The sequence below is a fragment of the Ornithorhynchus anatinus genome, chromosome 3 (genome assembly GCF_004115215.2).
Source record: "Ornithorhynchus anatinus isolate Pmale09 chromosome 3, mOrnAna1.pri.v4, whole genome shotgun sequence".
In the NCBI taxonomy this organism is placed as follows: Eukaryota; Metazoa; Chordata; class Mammalia; order Monotremata; family Ornithorhynchidae; genus Ornithorhynchus; species Ornithorhynchus anatinus.
The window spans coordinates 74,534,436-74,553,403 of record NC_041730.1 but is presented as its reverse complement, the minus strand read 5'-3'; the positions used below and the strand labels follow the sequence as shown (position 1 = coordinate 74,553,403).

Genomic DNA, 18,968 nt, shown 5'->3' with positions numbered 1-18,968 from the left:
TGGTGAGAAGCCATGACTGGGCTTCCTAAGGATAATGTTAGTATTTGTTAAGCGCTTGCTATGTGCAGAGCACTGTTCTAAGCGCTGGGGAGATACAGGGTAATCAGGTTGTCCCACGTGAGGCTCACAGTCTTCATCCCCATTTTACAGATGAAGTAACTGAGGCACAGAGAAGTGAAGTGACTTGCCCACAGTCACACAGCTGACAAGTGGGAGAGCGGGGATTCGAACCCATGACCTCTGACTCCCAAGCCCATGTTCTTTCCACTGAGCCACTCTGCTTCCCAATAAAAGGAAGCATCCCCATGATGGAGCAGGGGTTGCACAGGCCACACTTGGCTGAGGCTAGGGGGTGGAAGGGGCCTCGGAGAAGGGAACAGTGCAAGGGGTGAGGAGCAGTTGGTTGGGAGTGAGCAGTCGGGGGCTAGTGTGGAGAAGGGGGATGAGAGGTGGCGCTGGCAAAGAAGGGGACAGGCTTTCTACATTCTTTTACCTTCAGTGGAAAATAGTCCCCCCTAAAGTGAAATCAGATTAATTTTAGTATGTATATTTTTAACATTCCTAGAGTGAGTCACCTTTTCCTAAATGTTGCTCCCAGGCATAAAGATGATGTGGTTTCAGAGCCCCTAAGAGAGAACCTCATACCTCCTGCTGAGTTGCATACATTCAGTGATTCCTTCTATGCAGGATAGCAATTTCAGTCCAGCAAAATAAAAAACTTTCCTAGCATAGCTCCTTCCTCCTTAACCACTCTCTTTTCCCACTTCACTCTAGTTTATACTCTCAAGCTAACTCACTCCCTTGTTTTCTTCTCTTCATCATCAACCTCTTTCGATCGTATTTATTGAGCGCTTATTGTGTGCAGAGCACTGTACTAAGTGCTTGGAAAGTACAATTCAGCAATAAAGAGAGACAATCCCTGCCCAAACTGGGCTAGAAGAATAATAATGATGGTATTTGTTAATAATAATGTTGGTATTTGTTAAGCACTTACTATGTGCCGAGCACTGTTCTAAGCGCTGGGATAGACACAAGGGAATCAGGTTGTCCCACGTGGGGCTCACAGTCTTAATCCCCATTTTACAGATGAGGTAACTGAGGCACCGAGAAGTGAAGTGACTTGCCCAAAGTCACACAGCTGACAAATGGCCGAGCCAGGATTTGAACCCATGACCTCTGACTCCAAAGCCTGTGCTCTTTCCACTGAGCCACGCTGCTTCTCTATAATAATGTTGGTATTTGTTAAGCGCTTACTATGTGCCGAGCACTTTTCCAAGCGCTGGGGTAGACACAGGGGAATCAGGTTGTCCCACGTGGGGCTCACAGTCTTAATCCCCATTTTACAGATGATGTAACTGAGGCACAGAGAAGTTAAGTGACTTGCCCACAGTCACACAGCTGATAAGTGGCAGAGCCAGGATTCGAACCCATGATCTCTGCCTCCAAAGCCCGTGCTCTTTCCACTCAGCCAGTACTTACTATTTGCCAAGTACTGTTCTAAGCACTGGGGTAAGTACAAGGGAATCAGGTTGTCCCACGTGGGGCTCACAGTCTTAATCCCCATTTTACAGATGAGATAGCTGAGGCACAGATAAATTAAGTGACTTGCCCAAAGTCACACAGCTGACAATGGCGAAGGTAGGATTAGAACCCAAGACCTCTGACTCCTAAATCCATGATCTTTTCCACTAAGCCACGCTGCTTCTCCAATTATGGAATTTGTTAAGTGCTTACTCTGTGCACCGTATTGGGGTGAATGCAAGCAGATGGGGTTTGACGCAGTCCCTGCCCCACATTGGGCTCATAGTCTTAATCCCTATTTTACAGATGAGGGAACTGAGGCTCAGAGAAGTGAAGTGACTTGCCCACGGTCACAGCAGACAAGTGGCAGAGGCAGAATGAGAACCCAAACCCCCTGACCTTAATCCCAGTGACCTTCTGACTCCCAGGCCTGAGCTCTTGTTCATGCAGTGCCCCATACCCAGAATTCTCTCCCCCTTCATAGGCAGGGAAACCACAACTCTCCCCCATTCTCAGAGCCATTCTCAGAAGAAATCACATCTTCTCCAGGAAGCCTTCGCTGATTAATTTCTAAATCTCCCCAATTTATACCCCCAATAGCCATTTCAGCTCTTCCACAACAGTTAAGCAGTTAACTGCTCGTGACATTGTAGCCCATATGTACATACCTAAAACTCTGTTACTTCCTTTACCTTTTACTGATTTTTGGCCCCTAGGCTGTAAACTCCTGGTAGGCGAGAATCATATTCTATTGTACTCTCCCAAACACTTAGTGCAAGTAAGCACTCAATAAATAATGTTGTTTGACTGATTTTGGCTGTGATTGAACTATGGTATATCTGCCCAACTATTATGTGAACTTCTTGAGTGCGGGGATCATGAATACTAATTGCATTGTACTCTCCCAAGATCTTACTTTAGTGCTTTTCACAAAGTAGCCATCAATTCATCAATCAATCCAGGGTATTTATTGACTGCTTACTGGGTGTAGAACGGCGTACTACAAGCTTGGGAGAGTACAGTGAAACAGAATTGTTAAGCATTTTCCTTGCCCACAAGGAATTTACAGTCTAGAGGAGGAACTTACTTGCAATAAATTCTATTGATTGAGATCATAGAAATATTGCTGACCTAATCATAACATAACTTTAATACTTTTTAAGTTAAGTCAAAACATTTAATAATGCAGCATGCTGTTTATCAATGTTGCTAATGGTCATGGTAATTTTGTCCAGACAAAATCCAGCATATATCTTCTTCAGTACAATCTTCTTGACGTTACATCTTGAAACGTAATTCAGAATAGTAGTTGTGTCTTCCTTTTTATCCAAGTGGCAACATGTATTGAATAAGGTATTAAAAAAGACTAGTGAGATTGGAAACTTGCTGTTGAGGATAACAAGAATGCATTTCTTCACTCTTATTTAAATCATGAATTTTCAACATTGTACATTTCCACAATCCCAGTTAGGCCATGTCCATGCATTCTGGTGCCCACATTCCATGATCAGTCCTGAATCATGACTGTCAGAGGCGAAAGAGAAATTCTCCCCTTTTGTTGACAACATAACCTGGATTTGGACTGTGAATTAGTAAATTGACATGCCATAGAAATGCAAACAAGATTGCTTTACATGAGGCTTATTATGATGCAATAAACAATTGCATTGTGTTTTTTGAGTTGGGACCAGAGATCACAAACCAGAAATCATTAGTCCTTTTCTGAGTTCCTTGAACAGGATTTCTAATTGTTCTGTGCCTAAAGGCAATGTAATAATCCAAGCATTTAATGGGCAACAATTGAAGTAATAACACACAAATTCTGAAATACATTTCCCAGAGGTTTATAACCTGTGTGATGAAAATATTGTAATACAGAAAGGATCAAGAATCTAACTCTGTCTCTGATAATTACTGTTTATGACTTGAAAGCAGACTAACAGATGTGGCCTGGGGCTTTTGTTTTGATCACTTGTATTTGCTGCATGCATTTTCCTGTACCCTGAAGATCTTTTACAAGGCTTGAAACTTGTTTATTTTGCGTGGTATTAATGTTATTTACAGGCTATTGATGGCTAACATACTCTAGTGCCATAGTCTGGGAGTCAGGAGAGCCTGGTTCCAAACCTCTTGTCTGATGTATGACCTCGGTCAAATCACTGGAGTTTTCTTTGCCTCTGTTTCCACAGTTATAAAATGGAAATAAAATACACTATCTCCCTCTCTCTTACTGTGAGCCTGGTGTGAAACAGATCTGGTCTCTTTTATGATTATCTTGTGACTAACCCAGGGCTTAAAGTAAAGGTTGACACATGGTAATCACATAATACCATCATTAGTAATAATAATAATAGTATTTGTTGAGCGCTCACTATGTGCCAGGCACTGTACTAAGTGCTGGGGTGAATACAAGCAAATTGGATTGGACACAGTCCCCGTCCCACTTGGAGCTGATGGTCTCAATCCTCATTTTATGGATGAGGTAGCTTAGGCCCAGAGAAGTGAAGTGACTTGACCAAGGTCACATAGCAGACAAGTGGCAGAGCTGGGATTATAACCCATGACCTTCTGATTCCCAAGCCTATGCTCTATCCAGTACACCATGCTGCTTCCCTAAAAGTAGGAAAAGGATAGAATCCTATGCAGAGAATTGATTTCATATGGTGTTTTCAAGGCATGGATTCATTGAACAAGAATAGCCCAGTAGTTTGGTCCTTTTATTGAAAATGGTTTCAGCTGGTAGGTAGGTTGGGAAAAACTGATGTTTAATTGTAGTGGAGTTGATAAGTCAAAAAGAAGCATTCCAGTTGCCTAATTGGGCTTGTAACTCCAAGAAATAGGAGTAGGGGCAGCCAGCCAGCAGGGCACCATAAAGGAAGAAAAATGTGGAGTATTTGAAAGGATTTGTGGGACATTCCCTGATATCAAGTGAAGTTGTCTGTAAAAAAAAAAATGAACAGTGATGGCCAAGATTCCCACTTTTGTGCACATTATCAATGACTGATTGAAACATAGGTGTTAAGAAATATTTTAAGAGTATTTGTCCTTCATTAAGCAAGGTTTCATTAATAGGGGCTGGGGAAATTTTCTACTGAACCATATTCAAACTATTTTCCTAATGTTAGGTTGCCTCTAGGTTTATCTGAGTTTCTGTTGTTTAGTCTTCATTGAGTTTCCAGGGGAAGAACATATACAGAATAAAATGGGAGAAAAACAATACTTAATGATAAGGAGGAGATGATTTGCCTTAAACTCACAGAGGTGTAGAACTGTGTCCTAGAGCAAGACAAAATGAATTCAGGAGTATCTAAGGAATTGTAATCGTATGCCATGGGCTCCTTCTAACAAAGCACTCCTTTACTTAAATTAAATGGTTTTCCCAGTGGAGAACTACGCTTGGGTTTTAGCATAACTTTTTTGCTTCCTTTCAGATGACCGAGTCAGAGAAGCCCCAAGATCACGGTGACTGCCCCGAAGGATCCAAGGAGAACTGCCGAAGCCCTACTCTGGGAAACAGCATGATGAAGTTCCGAAGTCGATCCCAAGGTAGATCCTGGGCGCTGGTGTTGGCCTGCCTGAGAGAAGGTGTGGCATTGCCAAGTGGGGCTGGGCCTGAGATGGAGAGGTGGGTGTCTAGGAATGCCAATTCAGGGGAGTTAATTATTTCATTCCAATGGGCATCTAGTTGGTTTAGTTGGATGGTGATCACCAGTGGCATGATATTGCTATTCAACTTGGCCTCCCAAGCTGAATCTTTATACTGGCAGAATAATGAGGTGAAAGCCAATATCTCTATTTGAGTTTGCTTAATTTTAAAGTTCCTATGTATTTGGTTCAGCTTATTTCACCAGAGTGATTTAGAGGTCAGTAAATCATAATGAAATAGCCTTGGTGGTGTGTCTCACCTACATACACAAATATACAAAAATGCTTTCAGTTCAGAAAAAGGAAAAATCAATTAAAAAATCATTTTTCCATCCTGAAACTCCAGTTTCTCAGTGACTCAAATAACCACAGGTGCAAAAGAATAGGTAGTTTGGGGGAATGAGGATTATAACAGTTTTGGGTCCTCCCAGCTCCTAACTATACAGTTTATTTCATTTAGTCTTGGTTCCCAAAGAAAATAATTATCATGACTTAACAAAACCCAACTTGCTCAGCCTTAAGGCGCACTTACTGCTCACTGATCCCATACCCCCTCTAGAAAAATCCCTTTACCCTTTATAAGAGTGGATGTAGAATGTAAAATGTGTCATGAAAAATAGCAAATAATCAAAGGGCTCTGGTTTGTGGGTGCTTTGTTTTATGTCTAACACGGAGAGAAGGAGTGCAGCAAAAGTAAGGGTAAAAAATGGGATTTAGAAAGCAATCTAGGGTTATTTAGTCTGTAAACTACCAACTGTAGGTTTATTATTTGTAAGCTCCTTGTGGGCAGGGAACATGTCTACCAACTATCTTATAATGTTCAGCACTTAGTACAGTTCTCTGCAAACAGTCAGCACTAAAATAAATACAATTGATTAATTGACTGAAACAAAGAAATGGGCATGGGTTGAGCCTCGTGAAGAGAAAGCTGAAGGACTAATTTAATAGTGATTGCCTCCAAGGACAGGCTAAGAGTGGCCATTCACTGAAAGAGCAAGAAGAAAACAGCTCAGAATGCAGAGATGGGTCCCAGATTAACTCAGAGTTCTCTGATTATGGGGGTCATTAAACTATAGGATCAAGTGACTGTGTGACCCAGGGAGGCTGAGGAATTTCTTCACATAGAGAACTCGAGCTGGAATCAGCAATTTTTAGTTGAGAAGACTTTGGAAGGCTCCTTCTGGCCCCGTTATACTATTATCAGAACCCACATTTATGCCCTTCATAAACATGATGGTGTTGACTGCCCAGCAGTTTTTGAATAAGGGAATTGCTCCAACATGGATTCTGGTATCATCTTTGGAATTAATGTGAGGATTTATCCTCAGACGCTTACAAACATCTTGTGCTGTGCAAGCACGTTAATTCAGCTGGCTATCCTGGGAACGGCTCTCCACCAGCTAATGTCAAGAAGCCACATAAGCCACAGGCCTCAGCAGCCCTTTCCCATATGGTTTCCAGGTTCAGCAAGGGAACTGATGCATATCGACTGCCAACAATGACTGTGGCTTGGTGCTCGGTTTGGTTGAGCTCCTGAGCTCCAATGGCAAAAGCATGCCTTGACGTGAGAGTTACTTTTCCTCGTTAGATGGTATAGCAATTACGACAAAATAATCAAGGAATGGTGAAACAGTCGGTTTATCCTGGTGTATTTGTTCATTACACAGGATTTCATAACAGGAAATATTTCAGAATTTCATTCCCCCATTGTCAACCACTGACTTAAAATGGAGAAGTTAGACCTAGCCCTTTTCTCTATCATCAGTAATGGCAAGGGAATATTAAAAGCACAGTTGCAGAAAAGCCTGATCCACCATTACATATGCTGTGTCCATCCACACCAGCAGCAATCTAAAGCCTTTTCTTTCATGCAAAACTGCTGCCCCTTACTCATGTCATGGATTTGCCCTCTGTCCTTCTTCCCAAACCATGACACTAAGTTGACTTTCAAGGAGAAAATGAGGGTTTTGCATGATAGTTTTTTTCATAGTATTTCTTAAGTGCTTACTGTGTGTCATGCACTGCCCCAAGTTCTGGGGCAAATACATACTATATCAAATCGGACATGGGACTCACATTCTGTGATATTATTTGCTTTAGGCCAAGAATGAGTCTGAAAAGGGCCAAAATCATGCTGTAACTGAAGGCCAACTCCTCAGGCCCTGCTCCAGTAGTATCCACCAAGATGATGTGCAACTTAAAACCTTTGAAAAATTCTGCTAAATGTGCTATAGATGACGACATTAGAAAATGCAGTAGCAGAGCGAGCACGTGTGTGACACATCAGCTCTGGAAGAGAAGGAGAGTCGTCCTAAAAACTGAAATTCCCATCTTCTGTCGCCTGCTGTGTCAACATTGCTCTATGGCCCTGTGGCATGGCTGCCATACTAGTGGCTTATAAAACAGCTAGAGGATTCTCTCTGTGCTCCCTGCAGTCGAGAGCTGGCTTAAAATGGCAAGATGTTATACCCAAAGTACCAAGGACCTGCCACATTGAGGAATCACAGGCACTGAGGTGATGACAGTCAGAACTTGTCTGCAGTGGCGTGCTCGTCTGATTTGTATGAACAATAAAAGGATGCCCAAAATCTTTTATAGAAAACTTAGCAGTGGAGCATGCTCCTGAGGTAGATAGAGGAAACCGTAAAAGATGGTACTGAAGAACAACCTCAAAATGGGCTCCATTATTACTAGTGCTTGGAAACCCATGGTGTGAGACAGGTCCTCCTGGTGTCCATGTTGCCATTCAGCTTTTCGGTGTATTGAGGACAAGGAGACTGATGCAGCAAGAGAGAAAGATGCTAGGCGAAAGATGGCCTTTGGCCCTTCCCTACCTGGAATCCACAGGCACGATCTGTGGTTAGCCATGATCCTCATACCTTGGCCTCTGCTCACATCTCTCAAAGCTTCTGTTGTTTTGATGGGAAACTCCACCAGCATCCTTCAGTGTAGGTTGAATTGTGAAAAAATTGTCACTTCATTCACCACCACTAGGCTGGGTTTATGAGTAGGCTAAGGGCTGGATACAGGGTATAGGCCTGGCACAGAGGTAGAAAAGTGAGGCTGGAACTCAAGGAGGATCAGGGAGGTTCAGAAATTTCGTGGACACCCCAAGTCTGGGAGAAAGAAAAGTCATGTGAGTGAGGAAAGAGCCTGCAGAAATGCAGAAATTGGCATTGCTGGTTTAAACCTGCAGTAGGCTTTGCGACCATAAATAGGTTTTCCAGAGAACTCTTTGGGGTCCATGGCATCTAGTCGATTTACTTGGCCATTTCAATACACTGTTTTCTAGTTTCAAAAAGACAGTAATCAGTGTTATTTTTACATGACTTAACATCCTAAGGAGAGATTGTGGTTCATGTTTGAATACTTGTGGCTGCACTTGCCAACCATCTGTTGTAAAGAATTTGGTAAACTGGATTTGTTTGGATAGTATTTGTAAAGTGCATACTATGTGCCTGGCACTGTACTGAGCATTGGAGTAGGTTCAACATAATTAGTTTGGAAAGAGTCCATGTCCTACATGGGGCTCACAGTCTTAATCCCCATTTTGCGGATGAGGTAAACTGAGGCATAGAGAAGTGAAGTGTCTTTCCCAAGGTCACACAACAGGCAAGTCGTGGAGCTGGGATTAGAACCTGTGTCCAGATTCCCAGGCCTGTACGGTGTCCAATTAGCTATGCTGGGAGTGTAGATAAGGTGTCTAGAGATCAAAATAAGGATTTGCAAGGCAGCATAGGGTAGTGGAAAGAGCCTGGGAGTCAGAAGCCCCAGGTTCTAGCGCCAGCTTTTCCACCTGCATGTTGGGTGACCTTGGATAAGTAACTGAACGTTTGTATCTGTTTCCTTATTTTGAAATGGGGCTAAAATACCTCTTCTCCTTCTCTGTACTCTACAGGGAGTGCGACAGGGAGTATGCCTAATTTGTTAACCTGTGTCTGCCTCAGTGCTTATCACAGTGCATCCACATAATCAAGTGCTTAATAAGTATAGTTATTATTAATATGCCCCATTTCAAAAACACCACATGGAGAAAAATTTGGTGCGAATGGAGCTTGTTTGACATGTAACATTTTTAACATATAAAATATTGCTTTCTACAGTGCTGTTCTGGCAAAGCAGTGCATGTTTATTTTAACACAATACAGTCATTATTACATCAAAGACAAAATAGAACAGATGTTTTTATGTGCCATATTTACTTTCATAATTGCCCCAATTTTTGCCAAATTTTGGCAACCCATATACAGGGAAGGGACTATTATATGGAGTCCTATAAGAATTAAGTGTAGCAATAAAGGGAGCAGGGGGAAAAAAGGAGGGGAAGTAAGAGAAAGGTAAGATTGCCCTTGAGACTGAGTCTCTTCCATCCCACTCTCCCAATTGCTGCATTCACTGGGCACTTAACAAATGAATTCTCTGTCTTTTTTCCCCTTCCTACCCTGGAGTTACCACATCTCAGTGCAGAAACTGCCTCCTGATCCTTTGCCTGTGGCATTAGCATGTTCTGTCCCTTCTTTTCTTCCCACTCAGGTGTGGCCACTGTCACTTTTTACAAAAAATAATCTTGGTAAATCCATCAGTCAGTGGTATTTATTGAGCACTTAACTGCATGCAGAGCATTGTAATAAACTCTTGGGAAAGCACAACGGAGTAGGTAGACCCTATATCTACCCTCAAGGAGTTTACAGACTAGGCAGGGAGACAGACATGAAAATAAATTACGGATGGAACCTTATGTAAGTACTGTGGGGTTGGGGTGAAAGTCAGAGTGCTTAAGGGTTACACACCTAAGTGCATAGGTGAAGTGGAAAGGAGGGCAAGTTTAGTCAGGGAAGACCCCTTAGAGTAGATGTGATTTTAGTAAGGCTTTAGAGATGGGGAGGTTTGTTGTATATGAATAAGGAGGAAGTTCAAGGCCCAAGGGAGGATGTGGGCAAGGAATTGGTGGTGAGAAAGAAGAGATCAAGATACAGTGAATAGGTTGGCATTAGAAGAGTGAAATGTGTGGGTTGGGTTTTAGTAGGAAGTCAGCGAGGTAGAATAGGGAGAGCTGATTGAGTGACTTAAAACCGATGGTAAGAAGTTTCTGTTTTATGTAGAGATAAATGGATAACCTTTGGAGGTTTAGTCAGGGAAGACCCCTTAGAGTAGATGTGATTTTAGTAAGGCTTCAGAGATGGGGAGGTTTGTTGTATATGAATAAGGAGGAAGTTCAAGGCCCAAGGGAGGATGTGGGCAAGGAATTGGTGGTGAGAAAGAAGAGATCAAGATACAGTGAATAGGTTGGCATTAGAAGAGTGAAATGTATGGGTTGGGTTTTAGTAGGAAGTCAGCGAGGTAGAATAGGGAGAGCTGATTGAGTGACTTAAAACCGATGGTAAGGAGTTTCTGTTTTATGTAGAGATAAATGGATAACCTTTGGAGATTTTTGAGGAAGGGGAGCTGGGACTGAACTTTTTTAAGAAAAATGATCCAGGTAACAGAGTGAAGTGTGGGAGAGGCAGGAGATGAATAGGGAGGTAGATGGAGTAGGCAAGGTGCTTGATGTGAGACAGATGGACAACTATTGGAGGTTTTTGAGGAATGAGACAATATGAACTAAATAGTTTTTTGGAAAAATGATCTGGGCAGCAGAGTGAAGTGAGGACTGGAAAGTGGAAAGACACAAGACAGAGAGGTCAGAGAGGAAGCTGATGCAGAAGTCAAGGTGTTTAGAGAAGCAGCGTGGCTCAGTGGAAAGAGCACGGGCTTTGGAGTCAGGGCTCATGAGTTCGAATCCCAGCTCTGCCACTTGTCGGCTATGTGACTGTGGGCAAGTCACTTAACTTCTCTGTGCCTCAGTTCCCTCATCTGTAAAATGGGGATTAAGACTGTGAGCCCCACGTGGGACAACCTGATTCCCCTATGTCTACCCCAGCGCTTAGAACAGTGCTCGGCACATAGTAAGCGCTTAACAAATACCAACATTATTATTATTATTAATGTAGAGATGGGTGGGCAACCATTGGAGGTTTTTGAGGAGTAGGGAGCTATGGACTGAGTGTTTTTTTATAAAAATGATCCAGTTAGCAAAGTGAAGTATGGACTGCAGAGGAAAGAGACAGGAGCCATGGAGGTAAAAGATGAGGCAGACAGATGTGGTAGTCAAACATGTAGCAGTTTGAATATAGAGAAAGGAGCAGATTCTTGAGACCTGAAAGTGGAACAGATTGGATTTGCTGACAGAATATGTGGGTTGAAAGAGCGAGATGAGTCGAGGATAGTGCTGAGGTTACGGTCTTGTGAAGCAGATTGGATAATGGTGTTGTCTACTGTTGTGGAAAAATCTTGGGGAGTTCAGGGTTTGGGTGGGAAGATAAGGAGTTCTGTTTTGGACATGTTAAGTTTGAGGTGTAGGCAGGAGATCCAAGAATAAATATCCTGAAGGCAGGAGGAAATCCAAGAATGCAGTTAGAGGTGGAAGGCAGAGGAGGAGCTGACAAAAAATACTGAGGAAGAGTGACCAGAGAGATTGGAGAACCAGGAGAGGACAGTGGCAATGAAGTTAAGATTTCTTTTATTTCTCTTCAAAAATCAGGGAGTGGGGAGACATTATGTAGTGGAACATTTATGGGGAGTAAATTTGGCATATGTGTGTATCAGTCAATCACTGGTACCTAATTGAGTGCTTACTGTGTACAGAGCACTCTAGCACTTTGGAGAGTACAGTACAACAGAGTTGATATAGACGTGTTCCCTGCCCATATAACCATATTGACTCTTGCTACATGGAAATGCTAAGAGGCATTCTCTAAGTACTTTTTTTCTCCTTTGTCATTTCTTCTTTTCTTTGAAGAAATGAGAGTGGTAAGGGAAAGGAAAGTGTTTGGTCTGTCTTAATTTGTTTCCACTAGTTGTACCTACCTATAATTTGTTTAGTGTGTGACTCTCCCCTTAGATTGTAAGGTCCTCAAGGGCAGGGTTCATGTCTATTACTTTGATTGTGCTCTCCCAATTGGTTCGTATATCGCCCTGCACACCATAGCCTCGCAATAGATACTACTGATTGATTAATTGCCCCGAGGGGCAAATCAGAAGTACAGGGCCTGATCCAGATGAGGGTGAAGGAAGGAAGGAATATGAATGTGTACTGGTTTACTAGTTCTGCTCCTCAAACCTCATCTCCTGTGCTTTTAGAATGGGGGAGGTTGGCTGATAAATCCAGGATTCCCAGAAACAGAGAAGTCCTGCTTACTATATTCCAAGCACCAGGATAAAATCCTTTGCATATTTGTTTAAATTCAAAGTTAATTTCCACCCCCTGCCCTCACTCTTTATTTATTGGTTATCTGCCTTTTCACTTAACATTGGAAACTCCTCAAGCTTTGACTTTTTATATAGTAGCACAGCATTGTATTGGCACTTAGTAAAAATTCTTATTGTTGCCATTGGAATTCTAAAGTTTATTCATCTGTCCCTGATGAGACACAAATCCATCCCACAGTTTGGCCTTGAAGGAAACAAACTTTTCCATCTCTAGAAAATGCGAAAACAGCTTCTAAATCCATCTGTTGTTAAAAACAGTTATTTGATCACCTTACCAACAGCCACAATGTCATAACAGTCCATTTTCAACAAGCCTAAATAATTACAAAAATATTTTCAGGTACCCACCAATCCAACCATGTCATTATTTAGCATCTTCAAAGAAAAAAGAGCTCTTTCAATAGCTTGTCATAAGGGTTATGAAAAAGAAATAGCAGGAGTGGTCACAGGGAATCTCAAAAATAAGCCATTAAGCATGTCCATTCTTTTATGTCAAACAGCCAAGAAAAGCCAGCCCTCTTGGTAATCATGCCTAGACATAAATAATAAATAACAATAATGACGGTATTTCAGCTGGTCCCTGCCTCAATTGCTTCTAAGATTCTTTTCCTGTAATGCATGCTTTTCTACTCTTCTACCTTCCTAGGAGGTGCACCCCGCCTAGAATCTGTGGGAGAAGATGATGAGCTGATGGTGGAGATCGGTGACGCCAATGTAGAGATGATAGAGAACCTTACAAGAGGCGGCCGAAAACATTCTCTTCCACAGCAGCTTGACTCTGCTGGGATGAGACAGGTTAGTACCAATTCTCAAATCAGTCAGTCTCAATCTATAGTACCTGAAGTACGGGAAAATCAGTATATTGAGTGCCTCCTATCTGCAGAGCACTCTCCTAAGTCCTTGGAACAGAACAGTAGAACAAAGTTGGCAGACAGATTCCCTGACCACAACGAGCTTACGTCTAGAGATGAACCTATAGAAGAGGGAGGCCCAAAAATAAGGGGCCCCTGTTATTTTTCTTTTACTCGATCCTCTGGGTCTTTAGAAGACATGAGCTTGAACAAACTGAGAAGGCAAGCTGAGACTTTTGAGGCCTGAAGGGAAGCACCAGAGCCATGAACAGGGCTGGACTTCAAGTGGGGAAACAGTGGGCCCTTAATGACTCCCTTCCTGCTGTGTGTTTTGGATAAGAGAGTTTGATTCCGCTCCCAGCAGACACTGTGGCCTCACTAAAGTATCTGATCTGTGGTTGTCTGGTGTGCAGTGAATTCATCAGTGTCAGTGTGCATACATGTGTGTGTGCGTTTGTGTACCCAGGACCCTTTCAGTGAGTACTGAATGATCTCACCCTTCGGGTTTAGGAGTTTAGAAGTCAGGGCCATTGTAACTCCCTGTTCAAAAAGGGCATCCTCCCTTCTGAAAGGGGAATCTACCAGCAGGACATGGAAGAACCCATATCTTAAGGATCCAGTGGTTATGTGGCTCCAATAAATAATGTAGGGAAGGCAACTTAATTTTGATTTTCTAGGCTAAGTGTGCTGATTCCAGTTAGCAAGCACACTCTGATGTGATGGTCTACTAACTGTAGAAATTCCCTGGAACTTGTGCTGGCTGGATGGGGACTAGGAAGTTGTCATTAATTCAGTCTCAGAAAAAACAGTCATTGTTTTCAATTGACAGATATTTTTCTGAAGCTTGGGGAATCCTACTGTCTTGGTATCTTCAAGCACTTAGCCTTCTATTCATATGTACACATGCACATGTTTTTTGTCTTTCCTTCCTTTAGCTTTGGTGGGGATTGGGGATGGAGGAGGGAGGGGAGAGAGCTGTTTTAAAAGGAAGATACAAGGTTACCTAGGACAGGAGTCAGTGGGTAGTAGTGGTGGACAGAATTGGGTGTCAGGGTAATTATTATTATTATTATTATTATTAATCGTATTTATTGAGCGCTTACTGTGTGCAAAGCTCCGTATCCAGACTTGCATGATAGGAAAAAAGCATCTTCACCCTCACCAGAACCAGTTTCCTCCAGCGCCTTCTCAAGATCACAGACTTCAAAGCAATTTGTAAACTGGGTGGAGAAGCATCAAATTCCTGGAGTTCCTTTCTGCTGGCAAGCATCATGAGAAAACTGAAGTAGTAATATTAGTATTTATTAAACATTTACTGTTTGCAAAGCACTGTACTAACTACTTGGAGAGAATACACAAGTGGGAATTAGACACAGTTCCTGGCCCTCAGGGGCTCATGTGAATTTAAGTCGTCTCCCTAGGCCCAGCAAGGGAGAATCAAGGAACAGAACAATCATTCAGCCTCTATTGGTCAGGCTTCCCAGCCAAATTTGTCTCCTGTCATCTTGAAAACCGTTAGATCATCAGCCCACCGCTATAGACTATGTAATTCATGTCTCCCCTGTTAATGGACTTGTATCTCAGGTGTGCTCTTGCCAATCAACAAAATGGAATCTTCCTAGGCAGTCCAAAATGCATAATATGTTACCATCCAGTATCTGAGATAGTTTGCTTTGGAAGGTACAAAGCCAAAATGAAATAGTTTATGATGTCTGAGTTTCATATTAAATTGCTATAAGTGGACTTTTTTTTGCTTTTGCTGGCTTAAGTGCAACTTCTGCTGAAAGTGATCTATAAATCATGAAATTATATATGCCGTTTTAAAAGGCTTTGAACTTTATTAAAAAAAAACTAGACTGTATGTATACTTGAATATAAAACCTTTCTTCTTACAAATTTTGTACTATGCCTTATGGTTATTCTGTGGGCTATATCCAGGAAAAAGAGATCAACGTTTAAGTTAGTTTATACTAAGAGGAGGGGGAGTGCGGAATATATAAAAATATTTTCCTTCACATATCTGAGGAATTAGGAATGTGGCAGCTGCAGTTTTGTTCATATTATGTAAATTGAGAGACATGAGTTGGTAGGTGTGTAGGTCTGTGGGTCCATTTGAAGGGAGAGATAGCTTGAAATGACATTTTCTAACAATGATTGTGATCTTGTGAGAGTGGGCAGCATTTTGGAGCAGGATGCTGAGACATTCCCTAGTGGGCATTGGCTCATGGGCTTTCCCTAGTAGGAAGGAGGAGACTGGGAGAAGATGGATTCCAGGATTCTCACCCTTTTCACGTCTCACTTCTATTTGAGGAGTTGGAGTTGGGAAGGTGAGAGGTAGCAGTTGGTGGATCTTCTGCTATCATCTCAGCAGATCCCTAACTTTCTAGTATGAAATTGATTCTGCTGTTGAAGTGGGAATGGCTGACAAAAAGGTTTTGTCCTATCTCACATGATGAGGTATTGAATTTGGGTAATATTTTTTAAACCCTTACTAAGATAAATGAAGGTATATCTGACACTTACAATATATCATCTCCTCAGGAATACCACGCAGTGAAGAAGTCTACCCGCTCCTTAAGTACCGCTCAGGTAGAATCTCCTTGGAGACTGGCCCAGCCATCCATTATCTCCAACATTGTGCTGATGAAAGGACAAGGGAAGGTGAGGCATTTTCTCAAGGAATGATCATCAAAATAAGGTGGTTGCTTCATTTATTCCAAAATGTGACAGAGAAATGAAAAGGTAAAGGCCTGGGCAAGTTTCCAAGACTGGGTATCAAGTGTGTGCTTTGGACTACTTTCCTGGCTGCCATCCTCAGGATATGGTTGTGCAATCACATCCCTTTCCTACCCTTCACTTCAGGGATATGAAGGGTCACTGGCACCTAGCCCAGCCTCTTGTATCCTGCTCAGAGGACATGAAAATAATGACAGGGCAGAGACCTCCATTTTTAAAACTTGTCATAATCTAAGAGAAGGCAGAGGCTGTGACCCCAGCCCAAATCCCCATTAAATCCCTCGATTAAACTTATTCCATTGTTAAATAGCAGATAGATGGGCTGTTTATGAAGCTGGTGGTATGAGAAATGGAGATGGGTGAAATCAAATAACAAAACTAATATAGCACCACAATAACATTAAGTGACACTTTCTCTATATTTCAAAAGTATTTTAGTCCTTTCTAGGAAACAAGAAGTTATTGGAAGGGGATAGATAATGAGAGGTAATTGGAGAGCAAATGAAGAAGTCATTCACCTCTATTTAGTCACAACTTGGGAACGCTTTAGATTGTGTGGTAATCAAGTCCTACCTCAGAGATGTAAAAATCCATTTTAGGACTGTGCTGACCCAAGGCTTGCTCCCTGTGGCAGCCAACGATTTCCCCAGCTCAGACTGTCAGAACGTATCATAAACCTGAAGTGATTAACTTTCCCCACTCCTATGGGAATGTTTCCCAGCCAGAGTACCCCAAAATTCCTCAGGCAAATTGCTGTCACCATCCCATGAGTTAAAATTAAAGGTCCCCACCAAAAATGAGAATAATTCAGGAGTCTACTATCTGGCCTGTGCTCTACACTGGGTTTTTTGAATTCTGATCCCTCATTAGGTCAGATAATGCCAATATCATCCTGGATGCCCAAAGCACAAGGAACACAGGCTTTCCCTCTGTATAGTAAGAAAGAACTAAATAGTATTTAACTAAAGCTAAAAAGCAGTATTATGCTTTTACAAATTATGCTTTTTACAAATATTATGTAAAAAGCAGTTAGAATATAGCAGATTGCTAGTTTGCATCAGTACCAAATCAAAAGATCATCAAATCTGATCAGTTAACAGAACACAATTGTTTCCCTGGCTCAGTACCTCTCCCTGAGTTAGAATCCGGGTTCCCAAAACTTCCCAAATTAATTATACTTCCATGGGTTTTAGCTATCTTTATATGGCATCCCTCAGCTCTTCTAAAGTGGATATGCTTTCATTCATTCAGTCATATTTATTGAGCGCTTACTGTATGTGGAACACTGTACTAAGCGCTAGGGAGAGTACAATACCACAATAAGCAGGCACAGCCTCTGTCTCAATATACTCGTCAAACATGTCAGGCAGCCCAGTAATTAAAAAGCCTCTCATTTTCTGTTTACAGGTGTTTTATGCCTTCACCTGTCTCTAGCCACCTGAACCATTTCTGGAACTGACATTGGTTCAGCTCTAGCTATGCCACTGTTACCAATGACCCGTTCAGGTAACAGAACTGTCTCACTAAGTAACAATTACCAAAGGGACCACACACCAAGGCCATGGCTTACAACAGATCCACTGGCCCCACATGCCAAGGGGCACCATCCTAGCATTATCCAGCAGGTGCACACCTTTGCAGCAGAGGCTTGTGCCTTGAGAAGCAGTGTGGCTTAGTGGAAAGAGCATGGGCTTGGGAGTCAGAGGTCGTGGTTTTAATCCTGGCTCCACTGCCTATCGGCTGTGTGACTTTGGGCAAGTCACTTAACTTCTCCATGTCTGTAAAGTGGGGATTAAGACTATAAGCCCCACGTGGGACAACCTTGTATATACCCCAGTGCATAGAACAGTGTTTGGCACCTAGTAGGTGCTTAACACCTAGAAGCCGCGTGGCTTAGTGGAAAGAGCACGGGCTTGGGAGTCAGAGGATGTGGGTTCTAATCCCAGCTCTGCCATTTGTCTGCTGGGTGACCTTGGGCAAGCCACTAAACCTCTCTGTGCCTCAGTTACCTCGTCTGTAAAATGGGGATTAAGAGTGTGAGCCCCACGTGGGACAACCTGATTACCTTGTATCTACCCCAACACTTAGAATTAACTGGCACATAGTGAGCACTTAACAAACACCATAATTAATTAATTAATTAGTACAATTATTATTATTGTTTTATAGCCAAAGAAACCCCAACTCCCAAATTCTTCCCAGACTGCTCCCCTTAGTTCCCAGTCCATCAGAATCCTGCATGATGAGCAAGATCCTCCTTCCTTTTGCCAATCTTGTGCGGTTATATAACAATCTCTTCTCAAAGAAAATTCCTCTTGATTATGTAAACAGTACTGATTCCTCCCCATTCATTGATAGTTTGTGAGAATACTTTCCTTGAGAGATCATTGTTTTGACGCTAGCATGTGTGAACCTTCTCCTTGAACAATTCCAGAGATGAACAGTTTGTTCACCCTGGACTGATGCAGGCTCAATGCAGATATCTTGCTGCTATTATTCAGCAGTTGGTAAATAAGAATGTTAATAATGTTGGTATTTGTTAAGCACTTAGTATGTGCAGAGCAGTGTTCTAAGCACTGGGGTAGATACAGGCTGAACAAGTTGTCCCACGTGAGGCTCACAGTTAATCCCCATTTTACAGATGAGGTAACTGAGGCACAGAGAAGTTAAGTGACTTGCCCACAGTCACACAGCTGAGAAGTGGCAGAGTCAGGATTCGAACCCATGACCACCATGTGCCCAGTGGGTTCTGGACTACTGGTAACAGCTGTCATGTATTTTTTCCTTCCTTTTGCCTCTTTTATCCTCTATTTAGAGCAGGCAATGAGTGGCCTGGCTCCATGTCTGCCAGGTGGCAGTTATTTCTTGAAATGATTGACGTTTGGGTATCCACTTTAGCACATTCAA

General features: G+C 42.3%; 1 protein-coding gene across 4 annotated transcripts in view; it reads left to right on the top strand.

Annotated features, from left to right (window-relative positions):
- Positions 1-18,968, top strand: part of PDZD2 (PDZ domain containing 2) — a 312,563-nt gene that overhangs the window by 228,016 nt on the left and 65,579 nt on the right. For all 4 annotated transcript variants that reach the window (XR_003757843.2, XM_029060011.2, XM_029060012.2 and 1 more), the window contains 3 exons: positions 4,953-5,067; positions 13,121-13,269; positions 15,867-15,986. Coding sequence is in view for 3 of the 4 variants with exons in the window: in XM_029060011.2 (XP_028915844.1) it covers positions 4,953-5,067; positions 13,121-13,269; positions 15,867-15,986 (384 nt within the window). In the remaining variant the exon portion in view is untranslated. The remainder of the gene's footprint in view (positions 1-4,952; positions 5,068-13,120; positions 13,270-15,866; positions 15,987-18,968) is intronic.